This window comes from Argiope bruennichi, chromosome 10, assembly GCF_947563725.1.
Source record: "Argiope bruennichi chromosome 10, qqArgBrue1.1, whole genome shotgun sequence".
Classification (NCBI taxonomy): Eukaryota; Metazoa; Arthropoda; class Arachnida; order Araneae; family Araneidae; genus Argiope; species Argiope bruennichi.
In genome coordinates, this window is record NC_079160.1 from 50,680,935 (window position 1) to 50,696,891 (window position 15,957).

The window sequence follows — 15,957 nt, forward strand, 5'->3', positions numbered from 1 at the left end:
CAGATTGTAAATATAACTTTTATTATCTCTCGTGTTTCGACACTATGTCAACCATGTTATATACATCAATTAAAACATATTCTTTTAATTAATATTAATATCTCACCAGGACAAGAGATGTTTTTTTTCAAAGGCGTTTTCATGTTCGCCTAAAAGGTTATGACACACTAAAACACATGCAACATGATGAATATTAAAAAATATACATCGTATATATATGTGTGTATATATATTTATATTTATTTCACATTTGGCAATATTAACAACAGTAACAGTTAAAAAGCTCTGAGAAATAAACAATGAAGCACTAACAGTACATCACACAACAACACAATTAATTTCATATTCCCGAAAATATAACATCCACTTCTTTGAAATGAAGGTGCACGGAAAAAAATCATCGGGCCTAATTCAGAAAAAGTGAAAGAGTTAAAAGCAATTATTTGTGAAAAGTTTAGCATAAAATAGATTGTTAAGTATAATATCACTGGAATATAGCAATATAGAGAATAGTTTTAAATGTGAAAGTCGAAAAAGGTAAAAAATACTTGCAACTAAACCTGTGCTAGTTCAATTACAGTTTTAACTAACTTTTTAGAGACACATACATCAAAAATTGACAATCATTCGAAACATTGTTCTCAAGTCGTTATTAAAAATATACCTCAAATTAGAAATTAAACTATTTGACATCTACTGACTTGAGTCATTATTTTAAAATCTATTCACACTCGAGTTTTTACACCGGTATTATTTAACACAGAATAATTTTTTTCACGAACGTTCTCTTAGCCTAATTTTCAACATTTCCTGAAACATCTGTACAATCCATAAGATTTTGATACAATAATAATTAACAACCTGGAACAAACATTAAATATCTCAAACATCGATATATATATATATATATATATCCAATCGAAGAGCAAGTGTTACTAGACTTTTTATAAAAGGAAACAGAAAGTTAAATTCAATAACATTTATAATTATATATATTTATCATTATAAAGCAACAAAATAATTAATATTTTTCCAGTAATATATTTACTTTAGTTAGTAGTAATAGTCACATTTGATAGAAGAAACAAAGTAATGGGAATTTGATTCTCAACTATCTTTTTTTTTTTTGATTTCACATTGAAATATACAACAACAAATCGACAAAACACAAAGAAGCTGTACAACAGCGCATCTCTCATGTCAATACATTAGTTCAAGACGAATGAAACATCAATATACAAAGACAACCACAACAGTCAATCACATTGAACTTGACATCAAAGAACGTGCATTTTTTCAACTTTACAATACATCGCTTTGTCTCCATGATTGTGCAGGCAAAATGTACATACAAAAAGAGGAACGAAGACAATAAACGTCCAGAAATGTACATAAATAAGACCGTGTTATGGGTATTTCTTTCCAAAAATAAAGAAACTAGTTTTGTTGAAAGATGGTGAATATTTATTTACAATGATTGGGAAGGGAGAAAACGCCCCTCTCCTAGCAATGATAACACCAATAAACACAAAATTCTTTCCCGAAATGCTTTTGTTTTCCAAGCACAGCACCAACGTTTGATATGAGAAAGATAGTCAAAGTATCTTCTATGCAGCGTATTCTGTCAATAAATGTTTACTGGCTTTTAGTCAAGTTTAAATGCTTTCAAAAATTTACAATTTTTACAAAGTACAACCTATGAATCTGAGTGTTTTCGGCCGAAGTTACTATTTACTGTATAGCGATAGTTTGAAAAAGGACAATTTGATAATTGCAAGTCAGTAGTTCCCAATTTACTTATTTCAATCTTAAGAATATGTATAATTCATATAAATAACAGCATCAAAAATAGATTTTGAAATAAAAAGAAAAACCTAGCAGAAAAATATTTTCCTTTTAATAACAATGGACGAATTAAAAATGTTACTAAAGATCTAAATTCGAAGTTATCATTTATTATAGTTCTATTCGAAATTAAACTACTGTATTCATATAAAATCATGGATCCCGCAATTTTTAGCAGTTAAAATGTTATAACAGTTACTCATATTAAGTAACGTTTAGGATTAAACTAGATTAATAGGTAAATATCTCGCTTTGTTTTTTAGAATAAGTAAACTGGGAACTTTGTTCTAACTAAACCTCTTTATTCTACTTTTTGTTTATCAACTTAATTCAACTAAAAATGTTAGCATTCATTTCATAAATCAGTGATTGTTAACCTTGTAGTAACTGGGATTCATTTTCATGTAATAGTTTTAATCATTCCCCTTTTTAAATAATTAAACTTAAAATTTGAAATCTTTAATGAATTTTGGAATTTCAAATAATACCCAAATACCTTTTTATATATTTAAAAGTATTTGGACATTTTAAGGAGTGTTTTTTTATTTTTAAATAAACCAAGTACATTTTCTGATTTTGTTATCAACAATTTTTTTTCCCTCTAAATATTTCGATATTTTTAAAGGAATGCGCCCAACAAGGTTGCAAATCACTGGCGTAAATAATTATACAGATTTCCTTAAGTCTTGTCTTCTTCTAAGAGAAAAATAAATATCAAAATTTAGCACCGTAATTCGAGAAAATTCTTCAAGCAATAAACATTTTGGATAGACTGAAATTCAAAACTATCACACAGAGAGTAAGGGTATATAATATCACGATCAGAAGCCTTGATGTTATCGTTTTTCATTTTATTAAAATTTTTTATAAAATAGCTCTCCTACTTTCGCTACTCAGACTCTAATTTCACCTAATCTTTTTTTTTCTTTCTCTTCGACTACGTATAACAACGATTTGGCAATCATAATTCATGTTTCACATATGCACCGCGTACAACGTTGGTGAACTATTGTTATTTTTATTACACTATTTCGATATATCTTTAAATACTATTTATCTCTTGTTTCTTGAGTAAGTTGAAAGTAAAATGGAAATTATATATTTATCATTTAAAGCAATAGAATCTGTAATAAAAAATAATATAAAAATATGATCCCGTTGAGTCTCAGAATTTCTCAACGTTTTCGTAAGGCGCATTCACAGCTAAGTATATGAATAAAAATAGACTATGAGTTTAGTTATGTTTTATTATTTAAGTGTTTTCGAATGATATTGAATGACACCGTTTCAAAAATTAGTCCAGCATGAAATATTTTGGGTAAAATAGTTCTTAATCCCTAAAAGGTAATACAGAATGTTTCGTTTTATAAATTTGTTTAATGTATATAGAAATTTCGTGATTTAAGAAATTCTTTATAAGAATAATTTTACAGGCCTTTAATTTAAACATGTCTGCTAATTACTGTATTTATAATCAAAATAGAGGATATCGTTTTCTTTTGGGTTTAAAAGTTGGACGCGATATTTAAAAATCTTTCGCAAGCTGAGTATTTTATTGGCTGTCAATTTATAATTTTTTAAGCTGTATGAAATGAATCAAATTAAAAATGTTCATTTGTTATTTTAAAAAATCAAATAAATGTTTTATTAAAAATTAAATTAAAAGAAAACTATCCCATTTATTTTAGTCATAGTACATCAAATTATAAAAAAAGAAAACAATTCTTTTATAACTTCCATATATTTTAACTAAAGATTTGATATTCATACATAACCATTAATAGTTTTCTATCATATTAATGTTCATATTTCATGCTGAATGCTTATATTAATGAAGCATTTCTTAAACCATTTTATTTCAATCAAAAACATCTAACATGCCCAAAAAGTATCCTATTTTCATCATACTTGAACTGCAGTGAGATAGTGAGCAATAATTTTCAGTTTTGTGTAAGATCGCACAAAGAATAAAGAGCTTATCCCTTTTCGATTAAAAAAGCTCGAATCACAATTAAAATACATATTGAAAGCTTCATATCCCTTTTTTTATAGAATTCTTCATCATACACATATGAAATTGGTAAATTCAAATTTAATATAGATTTTATTATTCCAAAATAAATGTAATTAACTGAAAAGAATATTATATCCAAAAATGGGTTTAGGAGAATTTTCTACAGTACTTCACAATTTATCAGTTAAATTATGTATAAATTGAAATTTCAGGATAGCTTTAGAAATTCAACAAAACTGAATAAGGCATTATGAACAAAATTAAATGCAAATATTTTAAATATGGACTCTTTTGATTAAATAAAAAATTTTTAACAACTGATTATTGAAAGAGAATCTTATGCACTTTCAAATATAAAATTTAAAAAGGGTTTGAAGATAAAATGTAAAAAGAAACATTTTTTTGTACCAGATAGTTAAAATAAGTGATTGTCAAACAAGTGTAAAAATATCAATAAGAACTTGGCACTTTTTCAAATTAATATACACAAATATGATTTCAAAATAAACAAAAAAAAAAGTCATAAATGTAAAATAATTCATGATTCATAAAAATAATTTCAAATGAAGTTCTGTAGCTGCTCAGGTTTTAAAACATTAAAAAAAAATGGAAATATGCTTCTGTATTGCACTAGCTTAAATCTCAATAAAAGCCGATTTGCATTTAATAAATGCATTGATAATGTAAATGATTATGCTTTTAGTATTTCATCACGTATTGCACTCATATATTTTTGAAAGTATCAGTTATATAATTTGTAGCTGTGAAAAAAAATTAATTTAAAAACAAGTAGCCTCATTTTAGTGAAATTATTTTTAGTGTCTCTTCAAATGTCTGCCTTAATGAACTTGACAATCTTCCGATAAAAAAAATTATTTAGCTGCCTTAGATGTTAATGTCCAATTGTACGAGTTCATTAGGAATAAATATGTCAAATTTAAATCGAGTAAATTAGCTACCAGAAAACTTTTTTTATTCATTCGCGCAAATTAATATATGGGTACTAGGGGTGCAATACAAAAGATATATATATATATATAATCTTAATCAATTAGACAATGCAGGGTTCTAAAGAAAAATTCTTCTTGATATTTGCATTAAGGAGAAAAAATATAGCGCGAATGAGTGGAGATAACTTTTATTTGTGAATTAGAGTAATATAACTCATGATAGAATGACATAAATATTAATGGATATCGATAATAATATTATGTAACAAATTTTATAGCACGAATTATTGCAATCATCACCGGAGAGTATCGAGTAATATATAAGAAAAATAAAATTTCTTTCAAAATATAGAACAATTTACTACCACTTCTTATTTGAAATTTACGCATTTAATCACAATGAGTGAAAATTGATAGCTGTGATATTTCCAATCAATAGAAATAAATATATAATAGCTGTAATATATTCAAACAAAAATAAATTCAAGTTATTGTTAAAATGGCAACATTCACTATTAAAGGACTACTGATGTACAAAACAACATATCCGAAAGATAAAATTTTCTTTAAAAAAACAATAATTAGTTCCAGCATCACATTAGCCATCGCAACCAAGATAGATATAGATACGATTAATCACAAAACGGTACTCAACTACAATAAACGAAAAAGAAAAAAACTTGGAAGAAAACAAATGCTAAGAATCGAAGATAATGGCGATGGAACAGCAAAGTGTATGTTTGAATATCACAAAAAATAAAACAGACCTCATAAGTCCGCCCGTTTGGAGGAGAGAGAAAAAAGAAGCAGTTGAGCTTTGCGTTCAAACGACGATAGTCCTCATCTGTCCAAATCTTTCCTCTCGGTTAGTCCACACTAATCACCTAAGGGCAGTGGTTGTGACCACTGGCGTGGCAAGCGGTCCAGTGAGGAGACTAGTGGTAACAGAAGGCGGAATGTCCAGCAGCAAGAGCCCGCCTTGCTGCTGTTGTTGTTGTTGCTGCTGCTGTTGCTGTTGTTGTTGCTGCAGAGACGATACGGTGGACGATGCCGTCGAAGAAGAAGACGCCGCAGAGGATGTCGTAGACGACTGCTGTCGCTTCGACCTCTGCTTCAGGTGCACCTTGGCGTGCCGTTTCTTCTCGTCGCTGCGCGCAAACTTGCGACCGCAAGTTTCACAGGTGAAGGGCTTCTCTCCCGTGTGGGTTCGAATATGGGTAGTGAGGTGATCCGAACGGCTGAAGGACCTCATGCAGATGCGACATTGGAAGGGCTTTTGTCCAGTATGGATTCGGATGTGGCGGGTGAGTTCGTCGCTTCGAGAAAACCTGCGGTCGCAGCTGTCAATGGGGCAAGCGTAAGGGCGCTCGTGCAGGGGCGTCTTGGAAGGACGGTTGGGATATTTGCGAGGCTTGACCGGAAGCAACTTCAGGGGAACATTGCTGCACTGGTAGGCTTGACTAAGGATTTCGTGGCCCTATAAAAGAAAAAACGGCTGAATTACAATTTATCTAATAAATGCAAGAAACGAACATATCATTTCCATAGATTCAACTTTACAATATAGCAATTATTTTTTTTTCTGTTTATGTTTCTTTAAATATCTGTCTGCTGGAACATATAGCTCTTCATAGTGTTATTATTTAGAATTTAGTTAACATTCCCAGAATAGAAAAATTGCTAAGATATTGACACATAACTTGGCTCACCATTTGAAAACACGGTTCGCATTTTAGAGTGGTTAATTAGAGAAATGATTATAACCTTTAGTTTAAACATTTAAGAAATGGAAGTGATAAACAAAAATTTAAATCACAAGGAATTTTTACTTAAAATTTACATATTTTTAAATGCAGTATTATTCATTTCTTATGCTAAAAAGCTGAATGTAAGAAAGAAGATAATACAAATAACCGCAGTGATAAATTATTTTCGTTTCAAAACGTTTCAGGTGACAAAAACGTATCGTTGGCAAAGAAACCATTATGTATGATTGTTATTTCATAACAAATAAGAATATGAGAAAAATTCCTTGCTTTTTCTTTTACGTAAGCTGTTTATGTAACTCGAATTGATTAATTATTAATTTCTTTAAGCAAGAGCTCATTGCTTAACTTACCTTGCTGGTGCTTTGATTGTATTCGGCTAGAGAGGCCGAAGTTTGTGGATCCGTCAACAACAGGGTAGTACTTGTCGCACAGGATGCTTCATCCGCTAGTGGTTCCATTTTTGGCACCAGTACTGAGCCCGACTGCACCAACTGCAATCCACCAGTAGCAGACGCAGCTGCAAAGTCTGTCGCCGCTGCCGTCGTCCATTGATATTTGGCTAGCTGCTGCTGCTGAGATGATACGGACGGCGACGATCTGTGGTATACGACGTCGTCCGGCGAAACACCCATTAGGTCAGACGTTGGGGCCGTCGATGAGGGCGTGGAGTATGACGGCGACTGTTGCTTTAAGGTGAAAGACACGGGGTCGAATTGCTGTTGAGAAACGGCCACTGCAAACTGCTCCAGCAATTCCTGTTGGTGGGGTGAGGGACTCGACAGGTAGGACTGTTGTTCCTGATGACTCTCTTCATAAGGAGATTGCTGCGGCTGTTCTTGGTGGTGATGCTGATGATGATGGGGTGGAGTAACGGAAGAGGGAGGTGGAGTGGCCGTAGGGGTAGATGGGTTGATGATGCTGATGAGGGGAGTGAGAAGGCTCTTTTCCGAGGACGACGGACTATGCAGCCAATCTGTAGGGGACAGCCCAGAGGCCGATGACGAACAGGCGGATGTGACTGGAGTGGTGGATGTGGTGAAACTGCCTCTGTAGCTGATACGTCCCACGGGGGAGTTGCTGTGGCTGCTGGGGAACATAGTTCCCACGCATTCGGTGCGCTCATTGAGGGGATCTGAGGCTTCGGCTGAAATAAAAGAAAAGGACAATGCATCAACAATCTGCTTTTTACATCAATGCAATTGAAAAATAGTTTAACATACATTAAATAATTTTTATGTGATATTTAAGTGGTTATTATATAATAAAATAACCAAAGTATTTACAAAAACTATATATTTGAACGTTAGTCTATCTCACAAATAAATATAGAATTTAACTGTTGAAATTAACCAAATAAGATTACCATTATCAAAATGTTTTAATCTTTTTCTTTATATTTGGAAACAAAGAAATATTCTAACTTTTTCCTATCTCTACAGGCAAAATATAATTTAAATTTACTAGCTTATCAATAACTAAAATTTGAGTAATATTTATTTGTGGATAATTATGCAAGTATATAGCCTATTTACATAGGTTTTTAAAAAAATATATAGAATTAAATTAAAATTATACATGTTTTAATATCTAAACTAATACCTAATCATTTTAATAGCAAATAAAATCTCGTTACATTACTTTAGATTTTCATTAGAAATTTAATATAACAGTTCAAAAACTCATATGTTTCCTAACTCTTCTAAGAGCGACATCTATACAAAACGGATAAAACTCCTGAAATTAGAGTAACGAAATTTAATAATAATATGATTTATTATTTAGAGATTTTAATTCTAACAATTTTAACATTTTTAATTTAATAATTTGAAAGAACTTAAATATAAAGATATATCCATAAAGATTTCTGAATGTATGAAGGAAAGCCTTGAAGATAAGATTATAAGATTTAAAGTAAATATTACGAAATTATAATGAAGTAAGATTATTTTCAGTTTTATATAAATATTTATAATCATATCTAATTATTTCAAAATTTTCACAGTGTCCTAATTATGAAAATAAATGTATATGAATATATTTTTAATGAAGAATTTTGATATAATATCATTTAAAGTCTAATGCTGCTGTTACAAAATGATAATTTGTAAGAATTTTGATCTTAATGCATTAAATCAGAGTACAAATAAATAACGACTGTAATTCAAGAAAGTATCAACAACGTCATTTAAAAGCTTAATTAAACTAATAAATAAATTTAAAACAAAGGACATTTCTTATTTATTGAAAATTACAATGCTAATTTATAACGAACTTTTAAGTTAGAGATTACTTATAACTCTAATTAATGCCACTCATCAGATATTAAAAAACAATTATTTATTTGTTAATCATTAAATGCTTTCTCAGAGTTTAAAATCTGCAGCTGATAAGAAAAAGGCGATTTAATGTGACAATAAAAGAAATATTTCGTAATTTTTTAAAGTAATCTTGAATTTGACTTTGGCAAATGACTAAGATTTATAAAGTTTCTTTATAGATTTTTATTTACCACCGTTCAGTTTTATTACGGAAATTTGATTTTTGAATTTTAAAACTACAGCAAAGTAATGATAATCATATATATAAACTTATCTAGAGATAAATAATATTTGTCATGTGAATAATATCAGATACTGATGCACTAGAATCTTTATTTAAAAATCATGATCATTTTATATTAATAAGTTTTAGTTGAAAAGTCTATAATAAAATAATAAACTTTATTAAGCAATATCAATGTACTAGATTATATTTAATTTAGTTTTTATTCTTTAAATAAATACTCGTATTTCAATTGTCTTTTGTTTTTCATTAAATTCTTCATTCCTTTGGATGTAATCAACAGGTTATTAAACTAAATTTAATTGTTTTTCAAACATACCATTTAAAAAGAGTTTTCATCAATTTAGTTTTTATTCTTTAAAGAAATGCTCGTATTTCTAATGTCTCCTGTTTGGGATTAAATTCTTCATTCCTCTGGATGTAATCAACAGGTTATTAAACTAAATTTAACTATTTTTCAAAAATACCATTTTAAAAGATTTTTCCATCTTCAGAAATTACTCTTTTTTTGAATAACTCAGATTAAGAATTTTTATACTTTACTATTAAATGCTGGAAAATACTCAGAATATTCCGGAGAATTTTGTTTAAGTGTTTTAAAGAATTGCTGAAAATTATAAATTAAAGGAATTTAAGAATAAAATTAAGTTTTCTGATGAATTACACATACTAACAAAAAATAATCTGAGGCCAAAAGCAATTTCGGATTGAAAGTTTAAAAAAAAAAGAAAAAAAAAAAGAACGTAAACAAATAATTTAAATGTATATGATTTCACCAAGTGAGTACTTATCAGCTTACACAATTTCATTTACAACATTTCAGATAAAAAAAATAAAAAATTTTAAAGTCAACTTGAAAATTCTCAATATAGAATTTTAAAAAATTTACATAAATCAATTAACAGTTCAAAATAATTCGCATCATGATCTTAGAAAAGCAGTTTTACAAAGAAACACTGATATCGATTAGTTTTCTTAACGTTAATTACACACAACTCCACCTTGACACCCACCTTCCTCCGACATTGCAATTCGCTTAGAGTCATTGAACTCGAATCACCAAGAGTACTCGACATCCCCTATCCGATTCACACCAGCCAACAAAATACATCACAAACACGGTAAATAAAATCAAACAATCTTAATAATTCCTCAAAATACCAACAGCTTCCACCGTCGATGAAATAACAACAATCAGTCTCACCTGGTTCATACTCACTACATATTGTGTTTGCAATATCCCATTCTGAGGACATGGGATCTCTGGCAGATGAAGAACTTCGCGATGAGCAAAACACACCTACGTTAAACACTGAGGCCGACGAAACATTTCACTTTTTCTCATAAAAACCAATAAAAAATCACATCATAACACCACACAATGGAGATAAATTCACCGGGTACAAACAGTAGATCTCCGGTGGTTTCCTATAGACATTCCGTTTCTTGACGGGTGGGAAAGGAATAACTGAACACAGGAAGATCCCAAATTGATAACCAACCGGTAGGATCCAAACGATTCGAATTCTCACCCCTCGGTGTAATTTCAGGGGGATCCCGGGAACGCCTTCGCTCGTGGTGTCTTCATTCGACAGCTGGGATGTAGCCCCTAGTAGCCATGAGAACTGACTCCCACGCGCCAGTTGACGCGTAGGAGTTCTGGAGAAGGATGAGGACAGGATTGCCGGGGATGGACGAGGCATTTGGGGGCGCTGGTGTTGTTCGAATTCTACAGGTGGTTGGAGAAAGGTAAGATTTTTTTTGAATGGGGCGGGATTACTATGTGAATGTTAAAGATGCTGTATTTCCGGAATAGGAATTGCCCTGAATGGAGGCCTAAATCTTTTTTCGTAAAAAACTATTGCAGAAAAGCATATTACTTATATAATTTTATAAAAGTCAAATGTGCAGATGGATTGAAGCTATTTCCTTGGGGTTGAACATATAGAATTTTCACGGTAATTGACCGAAACAAATAGTTACTATAATTTAATCATTCCAATTATGAAGAAAGACTTCACTTCAAAAACACAGTCGAAAAGAGGGGAAAAAAAACATAAACTAACACAGAATCCAAAAATCAGATTTAACATATGCGATCAAAATATTGTCATACAGATATAAAGCCCCTCCCCCCCAAAAAAACAACAACAACAAACGAACTAAATTTAGCAAAAAAGCAAGTTAACAAAACCAATATGCATAGCCACTTCTAGTTCGAAAAGGTTATTATTTCTAAATGGCCTTCGAATACTTATAGAAATTTTTAAAAAACAATTGGATTGACAATGGAATAAAACTTTCAGTTGAATAACGTATTGATTGAATAATGTATAAAAATATACGATTTGAAGAAAATTTCTAGCACAACTTACATAAAATTTTATTAATAAATTATTTGATTAAATATTTCATTATTTAACGCATCTAATGCAAGCATCTATGACTAATTAAAATGTAATTGAAGAAATAAGAAGCATTCACACTAGTAGGTCATAAAATATGCAAAAAGAGCAAAAAAATGACGAAATTAAAATATTAAAGACTTATAATATATTTTCTCTTTTGCACATTTTCCAGATGACATCCTTTTTTTTCCGAAACACTTTATAATTATTCAAGCAAAAATTTATATTTCTATTTAGTCAATAAAAAGACCCAAAATGTTAAAATAACTTATTTTAAAGGAATTAGACAGTGCATTATTATAGTTTGCAATTTTTCCTAAAAATAAATAAGAATATACTTCTATATGATAAAATTTATGTATATGAATTCAATGAAATAAAAGAAAATAATTTAGAACAATCACCAAGCAATAAAAAAAAGGTACAAAATCTTGTCAAATACGTGAAATTAAAGAAAGACGGAAATGAGAGAAAAAAATATTTATATATCTTGTGTATATAGAAAAACAAATAAGAAAGTCATAAATATAAAGATTTAATTTGAATAGAAAATTTTGCTTTCTTAATAATTGATTTAATTTGATTTTAAAGGCAATTAGTTAATTTAAATACAAAAGCTTTATAGGTTAAACGGATTAGAGAAAAAAATAAGAAAAAAGAAATAAAAAAAAAATTCCTACTTTATATTTTGTTCTTTTACTTCTATTTAATTTTAAATTGTATGAAATATTATTAAGGGATACAGATATTAAACTACATATAATCTAATAAAACATATGTAAAATTAAATGGAACAAAAACTTTAAAACACTATTCAATACTCAGATTATATTATGACTTTTTGAATTCATTTAATTCATAATACTCAAAATTAACTTGAATCAAACTTTGTAATAGTTCGATTTGTCAGATTAGATTTTATAATTGTTTGATTTTAAAAGTATATTAGATTTGGAAAGCAGAATAATAAAGTTAAAAAAGAATAATTTTTAAACATTCGCGTTTTAAATAATATTAAATTCATAAAACCAGCATTTCAAAGGCAAGAATGTAATAAGAACTTAAATTTTTCAGCAAACTATCTTTATTGAATTTTCTAACAAAATTTAAAATAAAATATCCGCAACAGAACCGATTTAAGAAAACAGAAAATATTTATAATTTCTACCTTAATGGGCAAAATACGATATCCGTTTAGAAAACTGATTTTTGAAATGGAAATTAATTACGAAGTAACAGCAATAAAAGCACTTTAGAAAAAGTTATTTATTTCCATAAATTTTATATGCTTTACAATGTCAATTTGATATCATGTTATGAATTTGATATTATTCTATTTGATTATAAAACAGATGAATTTTATCGTACCATGATGTCATTTTTAAAAAAATCTCAGTTTTTCCGAAATGTGATCATCTGTTTCTTTTTATATCAATGCCATTTAAATACGTTTCTGTTTAATGTCCTTACTTTCAGTTTTTTAAAAAAATTCTTTAAAGATAGTTAAAAAAAATTTCTAAAATGGGGACTAACCAAGCCTTTTAATTTGCATGTGATGTAATAAAATTTGCATACATTTAATTATTAATAAAACAGAAGCCGTTTATTTCTTTTTCTTTGTAAAAACATGAAAAACTCAATAAAGAAATAGAAAAAAGAATCCCACTTTTCTGAAACGAGTTTTTTTAAAATATGTTATAAAGATTTATTCTAAACATTATATTTGTTAACAGCATTAATGATGAAATATTGTATTTTATATTTTATAGAATTTAAATAACAAAAAATAATTTACGAAAAATTTTACATTTTCATGTTGCTTTAAGAAAAAATTTACTTTCTTTTTGTAAAAAAATATTCAGTATTAAAGAAAAAATAGTACTAATAAAATAGCGTTCAATTAGTTTTTATGTGCCAGTAAATATATTACACGCAAAAAAAAAAAAAAAAAAATATCTAAAGAAATAAAGCATTCTATAAACGATTGATATCTTTAAATAAATTCTATAAAAGATTCAATATTTTGAAACATAAAAGTTTTAAAGCAAATGTTATACTATGACATTCAAAATAAGTCATTTTAAAACCTTTTTTTTGAAATAATGTCATATTCTTTATTTTTACACAGAATCAGAATGTCCTTTTTGAAATGAAATCCTGCATTAATTTCCTCACATGCGCTAAATACCAGCGTAAGAAATCCTTTTCAACTTACCATTATACCTATTCATATAATGACCGCCCCGATTTCTCCTGTAATAATGCATGTCTTGGGGTACAGTCGGTACCCGTCCAGGTACGGTATTGGGCCACCAAGGTCCATGACCATAACCATAATTATAATTGGTAGGATGGACCGGACTCTGGCACGGCGAAAAGCGCCGACAGCAATTGTCCACTTGGGCCATGGGCATGTTGGATCTTCTATTGTAATGGCCCTCAACGGGGACCCACGGGTAAGTCGGCGCACCGGAGCGGGGACCCCGGTGCTGGTCCAGCGTTGGCAGGTTTCGGTTTATGTATCGTATAATCTAGTCCAGTCTAGAAGGATTTTTGAAACTGTTGAGGTGTATAATACACGAACTAATACAGAGGTGTATAATACACGAACTTATACACACAATGGCACCAGTGAAATTTATAACAACTCGAAAGACTTGATCAATTTCACCTTTTGGGGATTTGAAGGTGAAGTGAATTGGTCCAAACTCTTGCACATAAATCATTTATAAAATTTCTCCAATTTCCATTTCTATTTCGCTGAAAATTCCTTTCAAAAATTTGCCTGGAAGAGCCATGGCGAATTGTTTTAAAATCACAACAAACTTTAAGTATTTTCTAAAGATCTTGAATCTTTGTCAAGCAAATTTATATTCAGATGTTAAAAAAGCACAATTTCTGTTCTTTGTTGAATGAAATTATATCCTTAAATCACAGAATACAAGTTTTCAAGAATAATGAGCAGTTTCCTTTTTTTAATTTCACACTTTTTTCCTGTTTTCTAACTCGCCATAACAAATAGCGCATTTCATTTCAAAATAGCAACATTAATTTTGTTGATCCATATCCTTAATGATAGACTAAGAATAATGACTATTATGATGAATTACGGCAAAGCAAGCATGGGAACGATCAGAGAAACCCAAGTGGTAGACCTTGAAGCTGTAAGTAAACACTGCCACATCGGAGTGATTTCATCAGCGAAATTCTACTTTCCACACACACGAGTTACGATGCGCGTCTTTTTCCGGAGTTGGCCCAACCGGCGGGCGATTGAAGAAGTACACCCGATCCAAATTGGCATGAGGTCCGAGACGTGCAACAGGTTTTCACCATCCCTTTCCGAGATGTGCACACACACCATCCAACTCTCGTCCGAAAAGCACGTGTGACAACAGGTATCAGGAGGCAAGTCAATGGGAAACTCGTCTTCTTGGGGCATAAACCTGAACCCGAGAGTCGCCCACGATTGGTCAAAAAAACGCGTAGGCCACACCTCCTTTCAAACTTTTAATGTCTTCCCTTTTTTGTTCGTGTTGTTGCATGGAAGAATCCCCTTCTTCTTTACGGTTGGCTCGTCAAATAAGGAGCAGGTTAAGAGAGGGAGCCATCCTAGCAAACAAACACAAAGCTGTGTATCACCTCTGTGGGATGATCTCGGGAATCCAATCATCATCGTAATAATAAACAATCCTTTGACGTCCTTATCAGTATCTCGAGTCGTCGTAGCGGGTGGTTAGAGAAAGGGCTGTTTCCCGTTCCTCTCTGTTATCGTCCACCATCTGACTAGGAAGGCTTTATAAATAAACCGCGAGATAAGAAAAAAAGAAGACGGAGGAAATATTTTCCGAGGGACCGCGCTGTCTGAGGCGAAGGATTGAGGTTTTTTACCTTTCGCCTACTGCGCGCTATGCAAAGGTTCCTTGCAAACCGCATATCATTGCGAAACATCGGTAAGTTATATAAAGAAAATTTTGCTTTTAATTATCGGTAACCAATAATTCGTTTGTGTTTAGAAAATATTAATTTTGGTCTGAAAAAAATAATAAAAATTTAATACAGTCGATTAACATTCCTTTTTGGACGTAATTATAAAGGGTTGTTTAGTAATTTTGAATCGCAAGACGATCAAATAAGATGTTATGTCCTTTTCCAAACTTTTTCGACAGGCCAGTGGGAGGTTTTTCACCCTGGTGGTTTTAAATGCACCAGGATCATGTATAAGACGGGATTCTAGAAGAATCAGGTATCGAATTCGCTGCTCACTAGATCCAAATTGAAGGCCCCCCCCCCCATGAAATCGCAGTTTACTGAAGAGAGAAAAGATTTAAAACAATTATATAGGAAAATTAGACAAAATTAAGCATTAATTTTTTGAATTAATTTGCCTCCACTATGTTTAATTACTT

The 15,957-nt window shown here is 30.5% G+C and overlaps 1 protein-coding gene across 3 annotated transcripts in view; it reads right to left on the reverse strand.

The window, feature by feature from the left end:
• The window catches only part of LOC129987707 (early growth response protein 1-B-like), a 35,425-nt gene continuing 19,468 nt past the window's right edge, over nt 1–15,957 (reverse strand). For 2 of the 3 annotated variants that reach the window (XM_056095656.1, XM_056095657.1), the window contains 2 exons: nt 6,929–7,722; nt 1–6,286 (listed from right to left, as the gene is read on the reverse strand). In XM_056095656.1, the coding sequence (XP_055951631.1) occupies nt 5,690–6,286; nt 6,929–7,722 (1,391 nt within the window). In that variant the 3' untranslated portion in view covers nt 1–5,689. Of the gene's footprint in view, nt 6,287–6,928; nt 7,723–13,763; nt 15,111–15,957 lie in introns of those variants that run through there. The other variant, XM_056095658.1, reaches the window with a different exon arrangement.